The 24,952-nt window shown below is 39.5% G+C and overlaps 1 protein-coding gene across 1 annotated transcript in view; it reads left to right on the plus strand.

Annotated features, from left to right (window-relative positions):
• The first annotated feature begins 4,071 nt into the window (after positions 1-4,071).
• LOC143032387 (protein DENND6A) overlaps positions 4,072-24,952 on the plus strand; it is a 103,953-nt gene continuing 83,072 nt past the window's right edge. Inside the window, exon 1 of the mRNA XM_076197082.1 lies at positions 4,072-4,259. Coding sequence (XP_076053197.1) covers positions 4,146-4,259 — 114 coding nt within the window. The 5' untranslated portion in view covers positions 4,072-4,145. The remainder of the gene's footprint in view (positions 4,260-24,952) is intronic.

A 24,952-nucleotide genomic window follows, 5' to 3' on the forward strand; every position in this document is an offset into this window, starting at 1 on the left:
TAGCTCTCTGAAATACTGCTACACCATTAGTGACACCAAATGGAATCATACAAACCTGATACAACTTCCACAAAAAGCAAAAATACCCTCAAAAGCAGTATAGTTCCTCCCATTCTCTTTAATGCTGATTTGGTGGTATGCACTCTTCAAGTCAAATGTGGAAAACACCTTGCATTTTGCAAGATCGTGTACCATGTCCTCTATCCTTGGGAGGGGGTATGCATCTAGTTCTGTGTATTGGTTAATGGTTTGGGAGTAGTCAATACAAAGTCAATTTTTGAGCCTGTCAAGTGGATCTTTTACTACTACAATCTGTGCTCTCCATGGGGATATGCTTGGCTCAGTGATACCTACAGACCCCAACGCCATCCTGAAGCTCATAATTTTTTACAAAACAAAAAGAACATCAAGCCTCATCATGAAAAATAGTTGCCTCCCACAGACAAGGCCTTTACAAGAGGTGAATCTCATATACCAATTTCATTGCAACTTTGGTGACTGCAGTCGCCTCAATTCACGGTATATAGGTTCAACCACTACCACCTTGTCAAAAAGGATGACGGCACATTTGCAGGACGGGGCCATACTCCGTCACACCAGTAATACACATGGACACTCCCTCACCAGGCAACAACTAGAAACACAAACAACGATACTGTATCGAGAACAAGACAGAAGGAGATTAAGGATGGCAGAATCAATTTTTATTCGTCTGGATAAACCCGCCATCAATATCCAGCTACAACCTGAAGTTTCACTCCCATCAATGAGGAAACCTTACCAGCAACCTACGGGGAACCCGTTGGCGCTCTGTGGGTAGCTACGTCGACTTCCTGTCCCAGGGTTTCTTCGCGGGTACAAAATCTCCCCCGCCACACCTAATATGACTTCCTGTGCCAGTGACTCTTCGCGGGTACAAAATCTCCCCCGCCACACCTCATATGTCATTCCTGTTTCTTATATCATTGTGTGTAATGTAACTCCTGAAGATGACCTCTGATTGGGTCGAAAGACGGTTAGAGTAAACAACATGTTCCACGGAGATTCTCTCAATACCCTGACCTCCAACCTCCGCTCTCTCATTAGAAATATGGAGAGTATTTCTTACAAGTTGAACAATGCTACTACTGCTGTAGACTCCAAGAAACCCTGTATTCAGAATGACCTCCTTCCGATATATATATATATATATATATATATATATATATATATATATATATATATATATATATATATATATATATATATGCATGAGGTGGAATGGGTGGGGGAATGGGGGGTGAGGTAGTATGTGTGAGAAAAATTTGACGCAGCCTGAAGGGATTTCTCCCCGTCTTCTTTTTTGCATGAGGGGACGGAGAGGGGGGGGTCACCGATTTAATGAAGCGGCCTTGCTGTGGATTTGCTGTGTCTTGCGACACTGCCTCTGACCCAGGGCAGTGGACAGGATGCAGGGATGACCCGTAATCCAGGGGGTGCCAAGATAAGAGGGAGGGTGGAGGGAAGTGGAGTGTATTAGGGATGGAATGGGTGGGAATGTTTTTTATGGCTTTTTCTTTTTGGTTTCCCCCCTTGTAAGGGGGAAAATCCTTTGGTATATGTGTATATATATATACATACATACATATATATATATATATATATATATATATATATATAAGTATATAGATCAGTAGGTATTTGGTGTTACAGACATTTGTATATGTTGGAGTGGTTGCATATTTCTTTGGTATTTGTAGCATATTTTGGGTTATTAAGTTGATGACAACATCCATTGAAGATTTCTTGTCCAACCTTGTTTTGGCTAGTTTGTGCAGAAATAGTTTGAATTATTGAGTTAGCTTCCTGTATAAAATGGTATCTTAAATGTTGATTTCCAGTATATTGTAGTATGCCGGAGCCCTGTAAGAGGGTACTAGAAAGGGGTTGGTCGGAACGACCAAGTGGTAGTTGCCGAGCCCTGTAAGAGGCTGGTAGAAAAACTGGTAGAAAGAGGGGTAAGTAAGTTTATTTGGCAAAGAATCAATATACATGAAGTGCAGATAATGACAAGAACACATATTTCGAAATAACAATTACAATTGCCGAGAATAACACATGTAAGCATGCAAGCTTATTTCCACTGTGATCCTCATTAGACTGATTTTCTACACTAAGTTACACAGACAACATACGTAGGGGTTAAGGGGACCAGAGTAACAGTGGCGGCGCCAGGGGGGGGGGGCTTGGGGGGGCTTTAGTCCCCCCAAAAAAGTGGCCAGCCCCCCCAACTGAAATGAGCAAATTGAAAATTTAAAACACTCATTGAAATAATTTTATTAAGTGGAATCTTTAATTGCCAGGGCTAAAGATTTGTCAGCCATCAGTGCTAGCCCAACCATTAACCCCCTCCCCTTCTGAAATGAGGATAATATATGTGTATTATCATATTACTATTAGCCCCCCAAAAAATTTGCTCAGCCCCCCCAAATATTTGCTCAGCCCCCCCTAATATTTGCTCAGCCCCCCCTTAGCCTCCCCAACTAAAAATTCCTGGCGCCGCCGCTGCAGAGTAATACCAATCAGTACACATATGACACATAAACATTATCATAGCTTTGAAGACGGGTAGAAGACGGGTGTTATATTTTTATTGGTTAGGTGTTTATAAACAAAATAACCAGTAGGCGAGTGAGTAGCATAAGTCCGTTCTCTGCTTTGTTTATTTATTTATATATTTATTTATTTATTTGTTTATAGATAATAGCCAGGGGGTCGAATGAATTGCTGACTTAAGAATTTTTGTAATCTAAGTGAGATATGCAGAGATTCAAGGTTGCTATTTTATTTCTTTGTGTACACTCTGAAGAAGTCCTTCTAGGAGGAAACGTCAGTAATAAAACTCCAACGGTTTTTGGCGTCTACCTCACCACCCTTCTACTCATTGCTTAAGTAAGAAATATTGCCACATAGACTTGTAACTACAAATGTGATTGGTGAAAGGGTAGAGGAGGAGAAAATTCAATTGGTTCACGATTGTAAGACCACTCCCTTTGGGGAGGATCTTAAATATAAAATTAAAGATCATTGGACTAAAGAAATCACTTCACTGCAAAGCTCACGAGTGACCTTGCTTACGTGTTCTCGGGGGATTCCTTGAGTGTACTACAGAGAAACATGCTGTATAAGAATTAACGGAAGAAAACAAAGAAAAAGGTTTACAAATTTCATTCCCCCCGAACAGAAGATTATAGCTAACAGTCTAAAAATTGACAAAGAGGAGTGATTGGAGGCAACAGGGTCTACCGACTAAAATATGTGGAACAAAGTCAGTAATAACAAAAGTGAAAATGAAGAAAGTGACGAAAAAGACAAAGTCAAATGACAAAGGTGAAACATGGTGGAAATTTGGTTTGGTTGGTTAGGTTAGGTTAGTTTCGATTAATCAGGAGCACTCAGATTAAAATTATACCATAAAAGGTCATTTTACAGCGTAGACTACGGATACTGCGGTAGACAGCACATTAATCAAGTCAGTGGTTCTTAACTGTTTCCACTGTTTATTTCCCTTTACAATACAGTTCTCAAGCAGTCCCATAAGGACCAATAAGTCCGTTGATGATTAAATCTCTTATGTATTCCTTTGTTACTGACTAAGCGCCGCGAGATGGCAGGGTGGAGGACAATATGAAGAAGTTTGCAGGAGTGTGTGACAGAGGTTGGCTTAGTCATATGATTCATGAAAGAAAGAGGGGCAATTAAATATGCTGGGATGGACTCCGAATGACTGATTTATTGACTGAATGCATGTTATAGCGAATTTATTCATTGAATTCATATTTGCAATACATATTAATGGGTTATGGAATGTTACTGTACGACATAAAACTATACTTAATGAAGAAATCCCTCGTGCTATAACTGTTTGTTAGCTGTTCTTATTTCAATGTGATAGTTCATTGCAGAAAAAAACTAAACTTTACTATCTGTATTCGATTCGTTGTTATTATCGCAAGAGAAAACGTATATGACGTCATTGTTGGCCTTGACGAAACTGCCACCTATACGTACATCGTTTCAATCTTCAGTGTTTTGTTTACTACTGAGGTGGGTGGACCGTCGCCCAATGTATATGGCGTTGTGGACAATTAATTTTTGTGTTTATCATGGCACCTAGTGAAGACAAAGAAGCCCCCATGCTTCCTTGGGACAGATTTTCAAACTGGGTGCATGCAATATGTGTAGTTACGTTTGATTTGGAGCTTGGACAAGCGATGGAGGTAAGGGAATTGTTGTGTTATTGATGGTAGGAGCATTGCTTCCTCGAGCTCTCGACCCGTAAGTCGAGATTCACGCACAGGTACATATATTTTAACCCGATGATATATGCTACTAATATAGCGTTCTGTAACGTATTTGTGTTCATGTAACTTTTGTTTTATTGGAATTATAGTACATTTTTATGTTAGGAGGAAATGCATGTCATGGATTCCATCGGGTTTTAGATACAGACACTTTATTTTGATTATAATTATTTGGTTTACTTGGTAAACCAAGTTAACCAAATAATGTAACTCCTGTGGTACAGATGAAATATACTTTTTTTTTCTCATTCATCAACATTTCTTTAATTGTGATGAGCACTTGGTGTTGTATGCAAATGGATTTGGTTTTCCTACAGGAAATGCAAGAATTTTTTGTTTACATTCACATTCCATCGGTCAATGCTCCATATTTTTTTTTTTTGTGTTGAAATGATTAATGATCTTGAGAAATAATGAAAATTATAGCCTTGAATTTCACTGACTGGAAGTCCTTAGCCCCAGGCTCAGCCAGTTTTAAATTGTTGTGTTCAGTAATTTTGTTTTGCTATAATTTTTTTTTGTAAATTTCCAGAATCATGCCAACTTGGCTATTAAACATGAAACTTATGTTGCCCAATAGGTCCTAACCTAATGTAACCCAACATAGCATAACTATTCTATAGTAAAATACATCTTTCGAATGCAAAAATAAAAATCAAATAAAAATGTGTTTGCGTAATACTGGAAGAGAACCCTCCCAAAAAATTTATCGGCACATGAAAAAGAGTGCAGCTTCCCATGTCCTTTATTATGATGCGCAGGGGTTGGAAAACTGCATGGTAAAAATACCACAGTGACAGGTACAGTAGTATCTCTAGGTTGCAATGCCGTTCTATTGTCAGTGGTGTACTAGTTGCATAAACTAGAAGTGGAACAATATCACAGAGAGCTGACCATCAGGCACTGCAAGCTAACAACACATAAATGTCCACATTAGTACACCACTGAATGAAAATCCACGTGAACAAGTTGTATAAACACGGCAAAGGAAACATGGACTGGAAGTGAAGCGTTTATTCCTGACATTTCATCTATTGACTTTCTCAAAGGATTTCTTTTGAGAAAGTCAATAGACGAAACATTGTCAGGAATAAACGCTTCACTTCCAGTCCATGTTTCCTTTGTCGTGTTTATGCAACTTGTTCACGTGGATTTTCATTCAGTAGTGTACTAATGTGGACCTTTATGTGTCGTTAGCTTGCAGTGCCTGATGGTCAGCTCTCTGTGATATTGTTAGGGAGAGATCTTGGCTTGGTCTGAAGACCAGATGTCAGGGCTGCATGTACCAATGGAGGTGAGGGTATTGATAATTACAGATGATAGGCAGCAGGGAGATAATCTCCCTGGTAGTCTGGAGGGGCAGTTGGGAGATGGGGTTGGTGGGGTGTGGTTTGGGCACATGGAGGGGGTGAGTGGGGAAGGATTGGTGGTGGTGCGGAGGGTGTAGGTGGAGGGAATGAACATGAGGGGGCAACTGGGGATGAGGTGGATGGATCGGGTGGGGTGGGGCATTGGGAGGGTGGGGGTGATTGGAGAGAGTGGTTGTGTATGGATAGTGTTGGGATGCATGAGGAGGGGGAGCAAATTATTACTTCACAATAAGTATCATTTCCCTGTCTTTATTGTAATCTTATGAATTTATTATGTGAACAAATATATGGTACCAGTGACAGGTATCTGCAAATGGTGGTATAACAAGATAGATGTAAGAGAGATTAATCTATCTATCACCCATTTTCAAAATGTGTCTATATCTTCACCTCCTCTTCGAGGTGCAGCTCTGAGAGGTTGATACTTGGTCTCCAGACCAGGCCCAAGGTGCTCATTCTGTATTTACTTAGTTATATCTTATGGGGAGGGGAGTTACACTCATGGTGTCCTATCTTTATATGTTGCCATATCTAATTTTCTTTTAAATTCATGTGTTGCTTTTGCACACGCTATTGTTTCAACCAGTATGTTCCATACATCCACCATTCTGTTGGGAAAGCTGTTCTTTTTCAGGTCTTTTCTATAACTATCCTTTTTGAGCTACCTTCCATGTTCTCTTGTGTTTCTCTTATCCCAATTTAGTAAATATTTTCTATCAAAGACTTCTATTTCTCTCATAATTCTGTAAATGGTCAACAAGTCACAACCCTCTTGACCCCCAGTACATTCAACAAACAGTGAAATACCCTGATTCTCTCATGGTATGGGGAAGTTTTAGTGGAAGAGGACTTGGGAGCCTTGTTGTACTACCAAAAAATGTAAAAGTGAACCAATATATTTATTATGAACTCTTAAATGACCACCTGGAGGATTCTTTTAATAGCTCAGGTGCTAACATCTTTCAACAAGATCACACCCCAGCCCACACTGCTCATAGTGTTACTCAGTGGCTTAAAGACTGTCATATACCTTACATAGCAGACTGGCCAGGCAATAGTCCTGACATAAACCCAATAGAAAACCTGTGGAACCACATTAAACAAGACCTGCAGGGTAAAGATATGAGCTCTGTGCCCAAGCTCGAGGCAGCCATTCGCCAATCCTGGGCTAGTATAACCCCTGCACATCTTGCCAATTATGCCACTTCCATTCCAAACCGCCTTCGTGAGATCATTGCATTTAAAGGCCACCCATCAAAGTATTAGAGGTACGAAGTGAGCTTTTGTTTATTGATTTATGACTCATTCATTCTCCTCATCACTCATTCTCGCTAACTGTTCGTACTTCCTTGTCGAGTACTGTACACTAATTGTAAGGTTTCTTTCTTTATGATGCATGTTAACATCATTTTCTACTTCAACCATGAATTTGATAGACTTGACTTGGTTATTAATTTGTTTAAGGAATCGTGACTCATCTAAATGATCAGGCCATAGACAAAGAATGTCATTGACATAACATAGCCAAATTATTCCTGGTGGAATTATTTTACTTAAAATCTTGCTCTCAAAGAATTCCATATATAAATTGCTGAGCATGGGAGAAAGACAATTTCCCATGTTCATGCCAAAAGTTTGGGCACAGTATTTATCATGAAATTGAAATTTGTAATCTTTAATGCAAAGTTCAATTAATTGAATAATGCTATGGATTGGGAGTGGCATTACATGTTTGTCTAGTTCATCTTTAAGAAATTCTATTAGAACTTTTGTAAATAGTGACACTATATCATAACTGATTGATTTGAAATTATAATTAGGCTGCATATTATTAAATGTGTTTGGGAGATCAGAGTTATTAGTTATATGAGAGTTGGAAATAATGCCAATTAATGTACTAAGAATTATTACAAGCCAATTGGCAAAATGAGTGATTACTTTCAACAATAATATTGTCAAAAGAAATTTAATTGAAAGTTGTCTGATTAAATTTACAAATGATAACTTCAACCTCAACTTAGGATTGTATAAGGTAGATAATCATGTCTGTAAGGAAATAGCCAACAATTACCAAATGTAAGAATGCTAGATGTGTGACCCATGCCCGGACAATTCGTCCACCACCTCTCCTAGTGTATTTCCTTATGCTCTTGTCATACTATATTATGCTTGGCTGTACCCCCTTTCTTTGTAATTTACACAGAAGATATAATATACAAAAGCACTCTGCTCTGTTTGTTTATTTTCTAAAGTGGTTACTTTGCATATATACATACATATGACCATTAATTTGTTGAAAAGGAGAGAGCAGAAGCAATAGCTAAATGGTCGAGACTACTTCAATTTTTCCTGAAATCATGTTGGGCAGGAACTATTAAATCTTGAGATTCAAGGATGAATTTTAATCGTTAATTGACCATACATTCTAATACTTTGGATAAGCAGTTGGTAAGCATTATAGGGTGATAAGAGGACTACTCTGGGTCCTTTCCCTTTTTGAGAATAAGTATGACGTGGGCATATTAGTTTCTCAACAAAATGTAGAATTCCACAACTTTCAAAATGGCTATTGGCACCCTAATGTGTAGGCATATGTAGTGGAAGCTCTAGGATAGTTGGGGAAGGAAGATGCGAGTGCATGGTTTGTCTGGTAGGTGGGTAGAGAACTTTGTCCTTATTGGAGTTCTTGCTTACAGTTTGTGTTTCAATGGTTTTGTGAGTTTTCTTAACTGCAGAAGCATAGGAAGTTGCTCCAGAGGGACTAGTTGGGGTAACTTGTCTTTCCATCACACACTTCTGTGTTTCATAGAAAGAGACACCTCGAGTTGCTTTCTTGGTACAAATTTCTTTCTCTGTTTTGAAGGTGGGACAATCTCAGGAGGTGGATGCATGCTTGTTGTTAGAGGAGCAGTTGACACATTGAAACACATTTTCAGAGCATGAATCTGTAGGATGTTTGCCTGTACACTCACCGCACACGATTGTTTGGCTACAATAAAACTTAAGATGACCATATTTAAAACACTTATTACAATGCAAAGGGTTGGGGACATATGGTCATACTGAGACATGGATGTATCTAACTTTGACATGGTTAGGGAGGGTTGTAGAGTTGAAAGTGCGGATGGTATCTTCGCTGTACAATGACAGACATTTCTTAAGAATTAAGGGATTGAGATCAGCTAATCGGGTTTGGTCAGAGTGGAGAAAAACATGCCTAGCTTTATCTGGGTCGATATTGGGGTCGTCAGGGAAGGTGTTTCTCATTTGTAGAGGTGGAGTTGAAGACGCCATTCTGCACATTGGAGTAGGGGGGCAAGCCCCTTGCTACACGAGAAATGTAATCAGAAGAGCTGAAGGGGACATTACTGCATGGGTCACACAGTTCCTTGGCGACTGGCAATATCTGCATGGAGACATTGTCCTATCCCTAGTGATAATATTGGTCGTGAGTTGGTAGGATTTTTACATCCTTTCGCTACCTAAGGATGGGTTCTGCTGAGATGAGTATCTAGTATATATATATTTTTTACTGTCGCTAAACTATTTTATTCATCCTGGTAGCATCCCCTTGGGTTAGAAAATGGCATAAATTTAGAATAAAGGTGTAGCTTGACACAAGGGGGTTGACAGAAATTACTAAATTGGCCTGGTTCCTTGCCTCGTGGGAAAGAAGGGTCAAGGGTCAAGAACAACATGTGGATCTCGAGCATTCAATGTGTTGGTAGACACTATTATAATTAAAGCCTAGTGTTGGCAAAATATGTGTAATGTGTCATTGCAGTGAGGGTGTTGCAAGAAATTAAAGATGTAGTATGTGCAGAATGATTGGCGCCACCTTCCGTAATGGCCCCAAGTTCAACTGAAACTCTGACTATAGAATATGTAGGGATACTTTTTTTTTTCTCTCTCCCTCAGGTGTTTTGTTATTTCCATGATTTTTTTTTTTTTTTTTTTTTCAAAATCTGCCACTGATTTGTATAGACAATTGGAGTAAATACAGTATTAGGAAAATAAGGTATCTAAAGGACAAAATGAGCACCTTGCTTGTATAATCGTTAGTCATCAGGATAGAAACCACAAGAAAGGTAGGGGCATTCTGTTATGCGTTAAAATCAGTGTATGCCTGTGTTTTAGAGAAAGTAAAACAATGCGTATGATAGTTTGTGGCTAGAGTTACCCCAAACAAACAGACAAAAAATGAATGTAGTTGTAATATATAGGCCAAAAACATTATCATTAGCAGACAACACTGTTGTTTCAAGAACTGTGTAGTTTCTGCAATAGGGGATTATTGATAATGGGTGAGTTCAATTTTAATGACATAGATTGGATGACCCTTGAACATGGCCATGTAGGTAGTCACTTGATAGATTTTCTCGGTGACATTTACTTAGTTCAGCATGTAAAAGAGCCCACTAGACATGGAAACTTACTCAATCTATTGATCACTAGTCGTGAAAACATGATAACTGATGTAGAAGTTGGTAAAACTGTTGTAACTAATAATCACAACTTAGATTCAAACTGCTAAAAAGTTTTAGAATAGATAATTGTGTATCTAAAATACCCGATTTTAGTAAGGCTCAGTTCATAGGACTACATCAGGAGCTTCAGCTTACAAATTGGGAGGTAATTAAGTGAAAGACCTGTAGATCAGATGTGGGAAATGTTTCAAAATGGCTCGACAAAGAAACTGAAAAAGTATTGCTAAAAAGAGACAGCCTTACAAGAAATACAAGTGCTCAGGTGCACCTAATGACTATCAAAGTTATGTAATAATACAGAGAGATTTAAAAAAGACAATAAAAAAATGAGAATGACAGTACAAAATGAATATCACTGATAAATCCAAAGAGAATCCCAAAGAATTCTATAGTTGCATTAGAGATATAAAGGTTATTAGGGATCACGTTGGCCCACTATTATCTGATGATGGTCAACTTTAGTATTCAAACGAAGGAATGTGTGATATTTTAAACAACTATTTTAGCTCAGTATTCATAAACGAAACACCTCAGAGTGAACTACAAACTGAAACCTGTGAAAAATCTAGGGTGAACTTCCTACGGTTGGCATCCAAGAATCTTAAAGGAAAGGAAAAATGATATTGTTCTATTAGAAATCATTTTCAAGAAATCCATTATGTCCGGAGATGTCCCAAGAGAATAGAAAATAGCTAACGTTACTCCCATATTAAAAAAGGGTAACAAAAAAGAAACCAAATAACGACAGGCCTATAAGCTTGACTTCAATCATAGGAAAAATTATGGAAACTATCATCAGAGATGCTATCGAACATCATATAGAAAGTAACTATTTGATAAATGATAGCCAGCATGGTTTCAGACGGAAACGTTCTTGCGTGACTAACTTACTCGAATTCTACAACACAGTCATCTCGAATTATGACAAAAGAAACAATATAGATTTAATATATCTAGACTTTGCAAAAGCTTTTGATACCGTCCCCCACAAAAGGCTACTTACTAAATTAGCTTCACATGGAGTAAGTGGTAGCCTATTAAGTTGGACTAGAAATTGGTTGAATGATTGAAAACAGTGAGTTGTTTTAAATGGTTTTTTTTTTTTTTTTTTTTTTTTTTTTTTTTTTTTTTTTTTTTTTTTTGAGTGGAGTCCCTCAGGGTTCTGATCTTGGGCCACTTTTATTCATAGTACTGTAGAACCTCTACTTACGATTGCCTAAACATACAATGTGAAATTCGATCTAATATTTGACTCTACACCTGAAGTAATTTCCAACATACAAAGTTGTCGAAGTTTCGCATATATAAGCTAAGTTAGTTTAAAGTTCACCTAGTGTAAGTTAGAGTAGCCTAAGTTACGATAAGTATCTCAGTCACCACCTCTCTACCCACACTTACCGTCTCCTGCATCGCCAAGCCTACACCTCCGTTCGCCTGTCTCTAAGGGTAAAGTGACAATAAAAACCCCTTTTTATTGATTATTTCCTTATAAAAAAAAATTTTTTACATCTCTCTTATATACAGTAATGCATTTGTTTTATTGCTGTGTGTAATTATCTGCAGTACAGTATTTATTAAGGAGTTATCATAGGTTTTTGGGCTGTGGGACGACTTAAACGAATTACAGTGTATTCTTCTGGGAATATTTGATTTAACATACGAAGTAGGTCCTGGAACGAATTAAATTCGTATGTAGAGGTTCTACTGTATATACATAAATGATATAAACCACGGACTAAAATCTCTTGTCTCCAAATTTGCTGATGATACAAAATTGTGCGGAATGGTAAATGATCACTTAAATCAATTAGATATTCAAGAAGATTTAGCTCAATTACAGCAATGGTCTGTAAAGTGGCTAATGAAATTTAACACAAGTAAATGCAAGATTATGCACATAGGTAAAAATAACAGTAAGTAAGATTACAAGTTATTTGGAAATTCATTAACAAAAGTGGATAGTGAAAAGGATCTCTGCGTAATTATCAGTAGCGATCTCAAATCATCTAAGCAGTGTATTTTAGCCTCTGAGAAAGCAAATAAGATTCTAGGACTGATTGCTCATTCTTTTGATTTAAAAAATCCATCTCCCATTAACAAGCTATATAAATTGTTAGTTCATCCACATTTGGAATACGCTGTTTCTGTATGGTCGCCAGATCTCATTAAAGACATTGACAGATTGGAAAAAGTACAGCGGTGAGCCACAAAACTGATTCCAAATATAAAAAATAAATCATACAAAAATTTACTAAAACATGAATGAGAATCCAACAAGAAATAATGGTCTCAAACTGTCAGGAAATAGATTTTATTTGGAAGTGGGTAGAAACAACTTCACCAACAGTGTAGTTAATGAATAGAATAAACTTCCTGCAGAAGCATAGCAATGTTCGAAACCAAAAAGAAACCAAATAACTATAGGCCTATAAGTTTGACTTCAATCGTAGGAAAATTGATAGAAACTATCATCAGAGATGCTATTGAACATCATTTAGAAAGTAACCATTTGATAAATGATAGCCAGCATGGTTTCAGACGGAAATGTTTTTGTGTGACTAATTTACTCGAATTTTACAACACAGTTATCTCGAATTATGACAAAAGAAACAATATAGATTTAATATATCTAGATTTGCAAAAACTTTTGATACTGGCCCCCAACGAAAGACTACTTACTAAATTAGCTTCACACGGAATAAGTGGTAGCCTATTAAGTTGGACTAGTAATTGGTTGAATGATTGAAAACAGAGTTGTTTTAAATGGAAAAATATTACACGTGGAGTTCCTCAGGGTTCCGTTCTTGGGCCACTTCTATTCATATATATAAATGATATAGACCATGGACTAAAATATACTGTTTCCAAATTTGCTGATGATACAAAACTGTGCGGAATGGCAAATGACCACTTAAACCAATTAGATTTTCAAGAAGATTTAGATAAAGTACAGCAAGGGTCTGAAAAGTGGCTAATGAAATTGAACACAAATAAATGCAAGGTAATGCACATAGGTAAAAATAACAGTAAGATTACAAGTTATTTGGAAATTCATTAACAAAAGTGAATAGTGAAAAAGATCTCGGTGTAATTATCAGTAATGATCTCAAATCATCCAAGCAGTGTATTTCACCCTCTTAGAAACCAAATAAGATTCTAGGACTGGTTGCATGATCTTTGAACTTCAAAAGTCCATCACTCATTAACAAGCTATATAAATCGTTAGTTCGTTCCCATTTGGGATATGCTTTTTCCGAATGGTCACTGAATCTCATTAAAGACATTGACAAACTGGAAAAAGTACAACGGCAAGCCACAAAACTGATTCCGAATATCAAAAGTAAATCATACGAAAATCAACTAAAACATACGAATCTGTTTTCTCTAAAAAAGCGTACACCCAGAGGTGACTTGATACAGGTCTTTAAAATTCTAAAGGGAATTGCCAACATCAAAAGTGACAAAATTTTCACACTGAATGAGAATCAGACAAGAAACAATGGTCTCAAACTGTCCGGAAATAGATTCAATTTGGAAGTAGGTAGAAACAACTTTGCCAACCATGTAGTTAATGAATGGAATAAGCTTCCTGCAGAGGCAGTGCAATGTAGTTCAGTTCGAAGCTTTAAGAATCATTTAGATAAACACCTAAGCAAGATGCTGTAATGATTATAATTTATTTTATATTATTTGTTTTTGTTTTGTTATCATTTGTCTGTTTGATTTTTATTTATTATTAGTTATATGTCTATTATTATTTACTATTTACCTGTTTGTTTATTATTTAACTATACCAATGCATTTATTTATGTATTTTATTTTATATTTACATTATTATTACTATTATTATTATTTCGCATCCGACCTAGATATGGACCAAAAGGTCTCCTGTCGGCATGCTCCGCCTTTGTAATCCTAAGATTCGTTTTGATAAACATCTAAGCAAGATGCTGTAACGACTGTCATTTATTTTATATTATTTGTTTGTTATTATTTGCTTGATTTTCATTTGTTATTACTTAATTATAATTTAATAATTTACTATTTACCTGTTTATTAATTAACTATACCTATGCATTTGCCTATTTTATCTATTATTATTTATATTTATTTGTTTATCATTATATTTTTTCACTTCCGACTTAGTTATGGACCAAAAGGTCTGACGGCATGCTCCGCATTTGTAATCCTTTGTAAACTTCAGCATAGGGGTTACACCTAATCTGTAAAATGAGAAATTATTTATTAACATTTAGTATGGATGTTTTTATATTGGTTAGAGCCGGGCGAATCTTTTCAGCTAGTCAGTGGAAGTTGTATCGGGGTGGCGGTGTTCGTGAGCTCTCGTACTATCGTATGTTTAGTGTTTGCGGCAACTTCACGCTATATAAAGAATGACGAGGACACGTGAGAAGGATCGCGTCTGGAGAACTAAGCTTCCCTTTGTAGTGGGGAGGGTTTAAGTTAATCGTCGGGGATGTGTGTGAAGTTCGTGTGTTTGTAGGGCTTAAGCATGATGAACGGGGTGGTCTTTAGTGGGACTTTGTGATAGGAATATGGAAGCGTCCACACAGGTATGTCTTCTTGTGTGGGTTTTCAACAGCATCCAGTGGTTTTCTTGGTGCTCTTTGCAGGCTTTGTTCTTCTTAATTAAATCTTTCGCTGCCAATCAAGAGGGGTTGTCATCGAAATGAATTAAGTAGCTTACCCGGTAGGGAAGCGGTGTAGGAGTAAACATGTAACCTTACTTTTGTCGATTGCGGCCCGTTATTTGGAGAAAAAATCTTGTATGAGAAGCATGCTATTACCATCGATTCACCCCCGCATCATTGAATTGTATATTTAATGTTTTTGGAGAGGATTCTATCGTGACATGTTTTTAATATGACTCAATCAGTTACGTCAATACATATCACCGACATTGGAGGTGGTTATATTTTGTTTGCACGCTGACCTAGTGACTCGTTCGCTTCGTATTCTATATTTCCTCATTCCTTACACTTATGACTTGAGGTCGTGAGTGGTGTGGACTGGGGAACCAGGGTTCTGCTGACAGTATGAAGCTATTGTCTGTAAAGCTGCTGCCTTTGGCGTGGGCGTTAGTGTCAGCACAAGTAGGAAGTTGTTTCAGCCTCGTACGGCTTTGGTGCAGTCGCTTCCGTATGGACTGTATGACAGCTGCCTTAAAAAGGCTGGCCTCTTATAATTTGGTGCTTGCGCTGCACCCCCTATTCCATGGTTATTATGTTAATGAAAGCCCTTCCTGCCCTCCCCAACTCTCGAAGGTTTATCAGTTCGATGATCTCGCTAACCCCCCTCCAAACATATGTGCAATATTCCGTTAGTTTTCATCCATGTTTCACTGCTGCATTTTCCACGTGCATTTGTTAATGGTGGAAATATTGTTTCTGCAAGAGATTGAGACGGAAATGGCAATAAACTCACGCGTGCGGGTTCAAATATACGATGTATATGCAAAATTGAATTTGAACACTAGCAGAACAGAACTTGGCAACATTGTAAACGCGCGCTTGGTAGTGCTTATTTCTTTGGTACTGCTGCATGCTGCGGATGCCTCTTTGCTGTGTGGTGTAGGCTGTCTCTGTTGACATGAGTAAAGGAGTGTTTTGAACCACCATGCATGTACAAAGTTTGTGCGTGACGGCGACACGACCAGGAATACGGGCTCACCTGTCTCGGGTGATTTTACACGGCACTGGTCCGTGTCATATCAGGGGGTGTGGGGGTGGGGGTACTGCCTGTATATCGTGAACGAGATGAGGAACCATGCAGGGCAGAACACTTCTGCGTGGCTGTGTACTTGCGCCTGCATTTACCTGATCGCAAGTACATACTGTAAATGACAGAAAGAAACTTAAAAAAACATCTTTAATCCATTAACAAAAACTACCTTTGACTACGCCTTCCAGCAGGCAGCAAGACGAACACAAACAACTTACACTACTTAAGTGAAACTACTTACACTACTTAAATACTTAAATTAAAATACTTAAATGAAATAACAACAGGATGCACCAAAACCATCCCAATTTGACACTTGCATCCAGAAATCAAAATCCTTACTTTCAACTGTTTGTATACTTACCTATTTTTTCTGCATCCAACTTCCGTATGAAGTGAAATATTTCCTGTTGTCATGCTTTGCCCTTGTAAGCTTTTGCATTTGTGTATTTACACATTTGCTTATGTGGTATCATTGTTCACATGTGCAGGTACAAACATGCATTTAGTAAGCAAGTACACCAGCCTTGCATATGTACAATTCCAATTATATTTACATTTGAGTTCCTTTACTGTCTTCAAAGCATGTGCATGTAGATATATGTTAGGTTTGGTTATTGCACTCACTTGTTCCCTTTGTCATACAATATCAGAATATGCGATCTTGCTCAGGATCTGTCATTTACCATGTACACTCCTTTATTTGTCTTAACTTTATAACTACCAAAATAGTTATATCTGGAAGAAATAGCCAAGTATCAGTCAGAATATAAGGTTAAGGGCCACTCTCTACTGAACAAGATTAGTCGAGGAAGGTTAAATCTTTGATTAATGAAGGAATCATACAAAACTGCTGGATGCTGACAAAGGTGATGTGTGAATGACTTAATGTGTTTTTGCTTGTGTCCGGAGGTGTATGGTATGTTATTGTTGATTTTATTGAGCCAATGAAAACTTCCTGCAGGGATTTAAATCAACTAAGGAAAACCCCATCCACAGTGACAGTTAAACGTATTTTCATTAACTCACTGGTAGAGGATACACAACAACACCAGATTTGTTCTGAATGCCACCTGGTGATTTTGTTTACCAGCGCAGTGAATTGTTAATCTATAACTTCCACATTTATTGTTTTCATTGTGCATATGTCCTCTGTATCACCAGGCAGTTTTATTCAGTCTCATTGCGCATCAGCCCCTTGTAGACCGAAGGATTACCAAAATACCAAAGACAAATAAGATATCATGGCGGCAGCCAGGGAAGGACTACCGGGTACGGAAGTGGTGGCTTGGGAAGACGAAAGCCAGGCACGTTGGGGTGTGGAAATTGGTTGCATGCTAGTATGGTCTGGACCGGTTGCAGAACGATATTGCAGGGGGAGGGTTTAATTCGTCTAAGCCTGCACAAGTAGCGCATGCAAGCAAGTTATTTAAAACATTGTTTGCATTGGGCAAAATCAAGGCACCTTTGTATGTAGCCGATCTTTGGCCTGATCACCAATATGGTTTTAGCCGAATGTATATAAGAATTAAGACGATGAAACATTTTGGTAAACATGACGCATCTGATAATGAAATATTAACCAAAGATAGTTCCACGTTTGTTCCAGAGGCAACCCTTGAACTGAATAGAATCGTCCAACATTAATTACAGCCAAATATTTAAAACAATAAAGATCTTACTACCCTATTGCGAAAGGCTAATTTCTATAATGTTCATGCGATAATGTAGGCAGAGCGAAGATACAGGATGGCAGGTGAGGGCAAGGATCATGAAGTTTTTAGGTGACGGTTGAGGTCGGTTGGACTGCATAGCGCGTCGTCTCCTTCCCTCCCTCGTCCTCTACCACCACCTCCTCCGCACTCCAAAGGCTTCGCGCCATGAATGCGGGCTGCTGCAGCTTGCCGTGGCGACTCTCCCTAGTACGATGACCCCCCCCCCATCTGAATAAAATCGTACGCCGATAACTAGAATAGAACGTACACGGGATGTCACCCCTTCCCCGTTTACTGAATCAAATCGCGTGTTGACATTGGAGACAGTGTAGCCTTGGGGGCAATCTATCGGTGCCCCTTGGGATCGATTCCCTTCAGGAAAATTGATACTGAATTCCTCCCGATTCTCTGAAGAATTGTCATCCCGGAGGGTGAAAGTTCTTCAGGATGTTCTTGGGTGACCGTTGTACAGGAGTTAGGTTCCTGTAGTCAGGTGAGTGCTAGTGAAAGGTGGACTAGCCTTTTTTATAGTCACAGTTATCAATTTTCAACTAAGATCGTTCACAGTAATCCACGCAGCGCATACATACTAGCCCACAGTTTTGTGGGTCAGGGTAATAGACGTTTGGAACAAGTTAGATGAAAATGTGGTGTGTGCAAAAACGATACACGAATTTAAAGACAGTCTCGATAAAACGAGATATGAAGACGGGACACCACGAGCATAGCTCCCCTTCCCGTAAAATACAACTAGGTAAACACAGTTTTGTGGGTGTATCGATTTGTACACGGAGTCGATCGAATCATATCGGAAACAGATACTGTTGCTTGAGTACTTGTGTTTCAACTAACGAAGATTTTTTTTTTAATTCTTGCGTTCAAAGAATCAAGTTGAATGATTGTCGATTCATCTTGAGAATTTCGCCAACACCTTGTTTTATGTTACCCATTGTACAACGCATCATTTACTGGATTTTGAAATAGGTATTTAGTATTTTGAGACGCCTTGAGTATTATAGATATTTATTATTTTGAGACGCCTTGTGTATTTTTGTCTTTCACTATAAAGAGGTAAACACCGTCAATCTTGTCGGCAACTGCCACTTTCATAAAAAAAATAAAAATAAAGAAAGAGGTACTCGTATAATACAAAAATATTTATGCTTTCCGAATCATATTCATTATTTTATGTTGATAGTTCTTTAGATGGGATAATTTAAGGTAAGCATTTTTTTAGGTAACCCCCCCCCCCTTCCTCCACATGCCAACTAAAGCCCTTTCGGTGACGGTGTGGGCGGGGGGTGGGGTGGCAAATGGTGGTGATCTCTGGAAGCCTCTTGTCACGGCTTTCAGTTTTCATGGATTTCCGTGTTCTTCGTATTACAAGATATTTCCTGGTATAGACAGAAACTGTAATCCGTACATCGTAAATAACTTATGTGAACGAACTTGAACTTCCTGAAGTTGTTTTCCGACACAGTTTGGGGAACGAAGAGACGGCTTCAGTTGGATTTTTATGCCATATCCTCATAACATTGTTTACGAGTGCTGTTACGTCTATTCTGCCTTACCCACAACCTTTCGAATTAAAGTTTGACTGTTTCATAGCACAAACGTTCTCAGGAAGCGAGATCTCCTTGGACACTGAAACCTGGCTGAGCGTGGGAAGGCCAGTCACGTGTCTCATGACACGTGAAATGCAAAATTCCTGGATCAATTTCCCCTTGGATGAACGAAATCGCCCGGCTACGGTCAATAAATGCTCAAGTACATGGCAGTAGGAGTGACAATTGTGTAAGGATAACTTTGAATGACGTTTTGTGATTGTGGAGTTGATGTCAGGCGGCAAGTTAGCTGATGATGGTGAATGGACAGGTGAGATGAACTGGCAGATGGGGGAAGATGAGTTTCCAGGTGGTGGAGATGGATTGAGAGATGTTGAGATCAATTGACAGATGCTGGGAATGCATTTGCATATGGAGATGAGCTGGCAAATAGTTGGAATTATTTGACAGATGGTGAAGATGAGCTGGCAGATGGTAGAGATGGATTGTGATATGGTGAATATAAGCCGACAAACGAAGATAACTGACGAGGGAAACGAATTCGCATATAGTGACGGTAAGTTGAGATAGTGCAAATGAACCAGGTGTTAATTAAACGTGAACTAACAGACTATGGGGGAAATAGAGAGGAACATGAGTGGTGGTAATATGCACCAGTTAAGTAGGAGGTGACATGTGGAGCAAGGAGAAGGAGAAGGACAGATGGTGATAACTATATAATCGCCTGATTGTATCTGTGTTGGTCTGGGCGTCGTCATATTTGTTTTTTTATGGGCAGGTGTTGATAATTGACCCATTGTGAGGTAATCTAGGTTGTATGAGGTTGCGGTGTTGTCACTTGGAAGGTGTGAGGTGTGAAATAGATGGAAATTGGTGTAACAGATGCTCTGAGGGGTAGATATTGTTGTCTTGATAGTCAGGTGGTGTCACAGATGTGAATGAAAAAGATGCCGTTCGATTTGAAAAAGAGTTTATTGTAAGACAGGTGGAACGAGTAGGTGAAAGAGTATATGGAAGAGGGAGGGGAAGGAGGAGCTGGTTGGTAGGTGGTGTAGAAGGAAGCGAGGGCCAGTTGGCTCCACTAGAGACGAGTAGTTCCTGCCACGGATTTGCCAACTGCGTCGCTTTCTCCTCCTCCTCCTCTTCCTCCTCCTCCTCCTCCTTCTCCTCCTCCTCCTCCTCCTCCTCCTCCTCCTCCTCCTCCTCCTCCTCCTCCTCCTCCTCCTCCTCCTCCTCCTCCTCCTCCTCCTCCTCCTCCTCCACCACCACTACTACCTGCCCTTCCTTGCCCTCTTAGTTCCCACCCTCCTAACCCTTCTCCACCTCTTGACTCCTTCCCTCCACCCCCTCCCCCAACCCTCGTTCGCCCCACAAATCCCTCCCAGTCTTCCTCGTGCCATCCTATTTTTTTTCTCCCATGGTTTTATACATTTAATTAACACGTTTCTATCTCTCCATTTTGAAATTATATCTATGTTTGCATTGACAATTTTCCATTTTTTAAAGATATTTTCTTTCCAACGACAAATATTGTTAACAAGGGTAGGCAGGAACAAACAATGATTTTGTTATAAACATTTCTATATTATGAAATTTGGACGACACTCGTTGGATATCATCATTATATCATCATTATCATCGATTGTAAGCAAACGCCTGAAATGGGGGGTGGGGGGATTGCTTCATTCAAACGCCGTCGCCAATCCACGCGGTTTCTCAGAACAACCTCCCATACAGCCACCCTTACACACCTCTGGTTTGATACATATTTATTGCAGAATATACTAAAGACGTCAGGAATTCAAGCGTCTTGAAGACTTTTAATTGAATAATTATTCTTCAATTGAGCTTTGCGCTTTCTGCCGAGGCCCATTGGACCACTAGGTCCGGTTGCGTGCACCGACTCCGCCTACCGGTCAAGGTTCCGGGCAAGAACGTATGAAGTGACCAATTTGTTTTAGGATCTTATATTTTCTGCTACAGTGCTCCGTTCACGTGCATGTTTGTGTATGTCATGTATGTGTATATATATATATATATATATATATATATATATATATATATATATATATATATATATGTATATATGTGTGTGTGTGTGTGTGTGTGTGTAATGTGTGTGTGTGCCTTTAGAGGTTGACGCGACGCTGCAGACAACTTACGTGATACAGTGACATGCAAATGACATTTCGTTTTATCCGTAGGATGTCGTTGGCGACGTGGATGATTTTGTCCAGAAGATAAACACACATTACTATTTCATCGTACGGGGTTCGAAACTCAAGTGTCAACGCGTAACGTCAGTAAGGGCTTACAGGCTATCCCTGAGCTCCAACAAAGGATGTCACGCTTAGCAACAACGCAGATCAGCTAATAGCAAAGGCGGAGCTTAGTGACGTCATGTCGGTTAGTTCAGACCGCTCAAGATTGTGTTCAGACGTCGTGACGTCACGTCGTCATTGCCGACATGTCCAACAAAGAATAAAGAACAATGTATGTGTATACATTGGTTTAGTCCGAGTTTCAATTTCGTTTGTTATATCACTAACGTGAACCCGGTTTTGATCCTTGCCTTGGCTTTCTGATTTGCCTGAGACATTTGTGGTGAGCAAAAAGGAAATTTGAATTTATTCGAATGTTGGCTGAATAAGATTCGGTTATGCTTAGCCATGAATACTGAGAGATTAATAATAATGTATAGAATTGTAGTGAATATTATTAATCCTACACATTTCTATTGAGGTGAACTTGACTGCCACTCATCCTGGTTGCCCATGCGCATCAGGTATAAGTGACGTCTTTGGGTGGGGTGTCCGTACCATTGGTCATTGTTGGTTCAGTTAGGAGATTTGCTGCGTTGTCAAGATAACTGCCTTATCTTCTTTCGTTTAGATAATTCACGCACTCAGTCATGTGCGTGCATTGTTTAACCTACTTTTCAAGGAGCGAAATACTCGTTATGCGCATGATGCTTGCATGAATCGTGCACTGATGGTAACGAAGAGGCACAAGGGAAAATTCGTCCTTTAGATTGTGAAAATGGTATACGATTTTTTTTTATTCCATCGGGGAGACATGTTGTCGTTAGGTGAGGACATGTCTGTATGTATGTGTAATCATGAGTAAAGAGATTGGGGCTATTGTTCTTTTGTGTTGGCGATGCGTCAGTATTTTTTGTTCCCTGGAGAGTTGACTCCAGTTGGTTGGGAAACACAAACACACAGGGATTCAGCTGATCGGCGGTTTCCGTTAGTCCTTTTGACCTCGTCACTAGGGTGGGACCCCCCTCCCCCTCCCTCTCCCTCTCCCTCTCCCTCTCCCTCTCCCCTCAGGTAAATGAAAACTCCTCCTCCGTCTCCCCCCCCCTCTCTCTCTCTCTCTCTCTCTCTCTCTCTCTAACTCTAAAACGTGGTACTATTTGTCTTGTGTCGTTGACCCGTCACTGTACTCATAAATATTCTTCCCTCGAGCGGGAAAAATATTGTCGACTTTCCTCCTCTCAGTAATTTCGACCTGTCGACTTGCTTTACCCGTGAGTTGAAAGTTGAATTTATGATATCGACGGCCTTAAAGTCGATAAACTTTTACTCGTGGGACGGGATGCCACATAACCATACCTGCGTCATGTGAGTCGACATGACGTCATGGCGAGTCCAACGACATTTTTGGGGACAGTGGTGAACTTTCAGAACATTAATAGTTAATGGATGTTTAGCGTTTTTTTTTCAAATGTTTTTCTCGAAATAAATTGCGGAAATTAATAACTTGATACGAAAAAGCAGAATCAGAACTTTTGTATTCTAGATCAAAGTAATAGTAGGTTTTCAGTGGGGCTGGTGGCGTGTGTTAGCTGTTGAAGATTCTAGAAATGGGTTACTGTTAGTTACTTCGGAATTGGAGTAGATGTTATGTGGAGCTCTCGTAGAAATTAGGTTAATTTTAACCCCGTTCAATTAATGTAAACTAGGTATTTGTTCAACTATATTCATAGTTTTGATTTTTTTAATTGCCTTTAGGGCTCCATTTTGTTAGGAGTGTGTGTGTGTGTGTGTGTCAGCGTGCAAATACAAATTCTGAAATTTTTGTACATGTTGTTCACTACATTTTTATTCTTCCTAATCTATTTGAGTAACATTTTGTTCTAGATGCGCTCCTTCTCTCTATCTGTCTGTCTGTCTGTCTGTCTCAGACATATACTTGATAACAGTGTCGGGTATCTGCATACGGTAGTCCTTCAAGATGGGCCTACCGCAGAGGTCTTTCAAAACCCATAAACCGCCTCACCTCCAACGGTGCAGCCCTGAGGGGTTGGTACTCGGTCTTTGGACAGAGCCCAAGATATCAACTTCAGCTGCACCTTTTCACGTATGGAGGGCTGTACCGGCGACTGCTCACTTCCTCTTACTATCAGGGAGATAGAAAGTGCCCCACATCAATGCAACACCAGAAACGATCCAAAGTTTCTTTGTAGAGAGGCCTGCGTGAGGTCCCGGGGACCGTTGCCGGCCACTGTCGGGTTACGGGTTTGCTAGTCAGTGGAACTCGGTGTAACAGAAATTATGCATACACGAGTACCCGTCGTGCTTTCAGACACACAACTTGAAACGACCGGATGCACTTGATCACAAACACGCACACATCCACGGTTGCATAACGTTTACCGGTGTGTGTGTGTGTGTTCATCTTGGTCTTTGAATCACCTGCTTGACTCTTGATCGACAACTATTTCCCTCCCGGAAGAGAGCTCAGAGCTCGTATGAGCGATCTATGGGTCATGTTGTGACCTTACACACACACACCCAACTCCCCGTCCACGAGAATTGGAGTAACGACTCGAAGCGTAGTGATACTGAAATTATTTCAGCCCTGGGCAGGATTCGAGCCTGGACCGCCGTAGTGACAGTCGAGGACTCTCCCAACCGCGCCACCGAGGCGTGTGTGTTTGTGTGTACAAACAATTATTTAACCGTGCCTGTTTTGTCATTGGTGTATGAATTGTGTTATGTCGACATCACCTTCCAGCTTTACACTGGGCCGATCCATGTCGAATGTTGTGATTTTGAACTGCCAGAAGAAGGTTTCGTTTACAGAATTCTTGCTTTCTCTAGATTATTTCAATAATGTCTAACGATTGTGCAGTTTTAATGTTTCATAGTTTGCCATTCAGCTTATCATTACATGAAACAAAAGTAAAATTGTAGATTTGAAAAATTAAATATTTTAACCGAAGTCGATTCTACCGTCGAGAATCGGTCTAGTCAGTGGTTCTCAAACTTTTTTTTTCAGTTTTACAATTATACGTCCTAATGCCGGGTACCGTAATGTTTTCTTGATTTTATTTTATTTAATTTAATTTTTAATTTTTTTGTCAGCCCTCCATTACCCCCGAAAATTTGTTACCTCCCCCCCCAGGGGGTAATTTACCCACAGTTTGGGAACCACTGGGACTCTAGTGTGAGCCGGATTTTCACAAATCTGTAAATCTGTGGGGGGATGTGGAGTGTTACGGGAAGTGACCTGGGGGGGAGGGGGAGTCTTCTTCTTCTTCGCCGTTGGAAGAACAAGAAGTGATACGGCCAAGGTCCAAAGTTCTCCTCTTTTTTTTTTCTAGACAACGAGAACAAGAAGTCTTGTTTTCAGCATTGTTAACCATACACACTCGGGCGCCATCTGGTAGCTGAGAGAGACGACATGGTTGACGTTCTACTTTAAAATTTGTCTCTACCGTAC

The sequence above is a fragment of the Oratosquilla oratoria genome, chromosome 13 (assembly GCF_046742065.1).
Source record: "Oratosquilla oratoria isolate Oo_2021 chromosome 13, ASM4674206v1, whole genome shotgun sequence".
NCBI lineage: Eukaryota > Metazoa > Arthropoda > Malacostraca > Stomatopoda > Squillidae > Oratosquilla > Oratosquilla oratoria.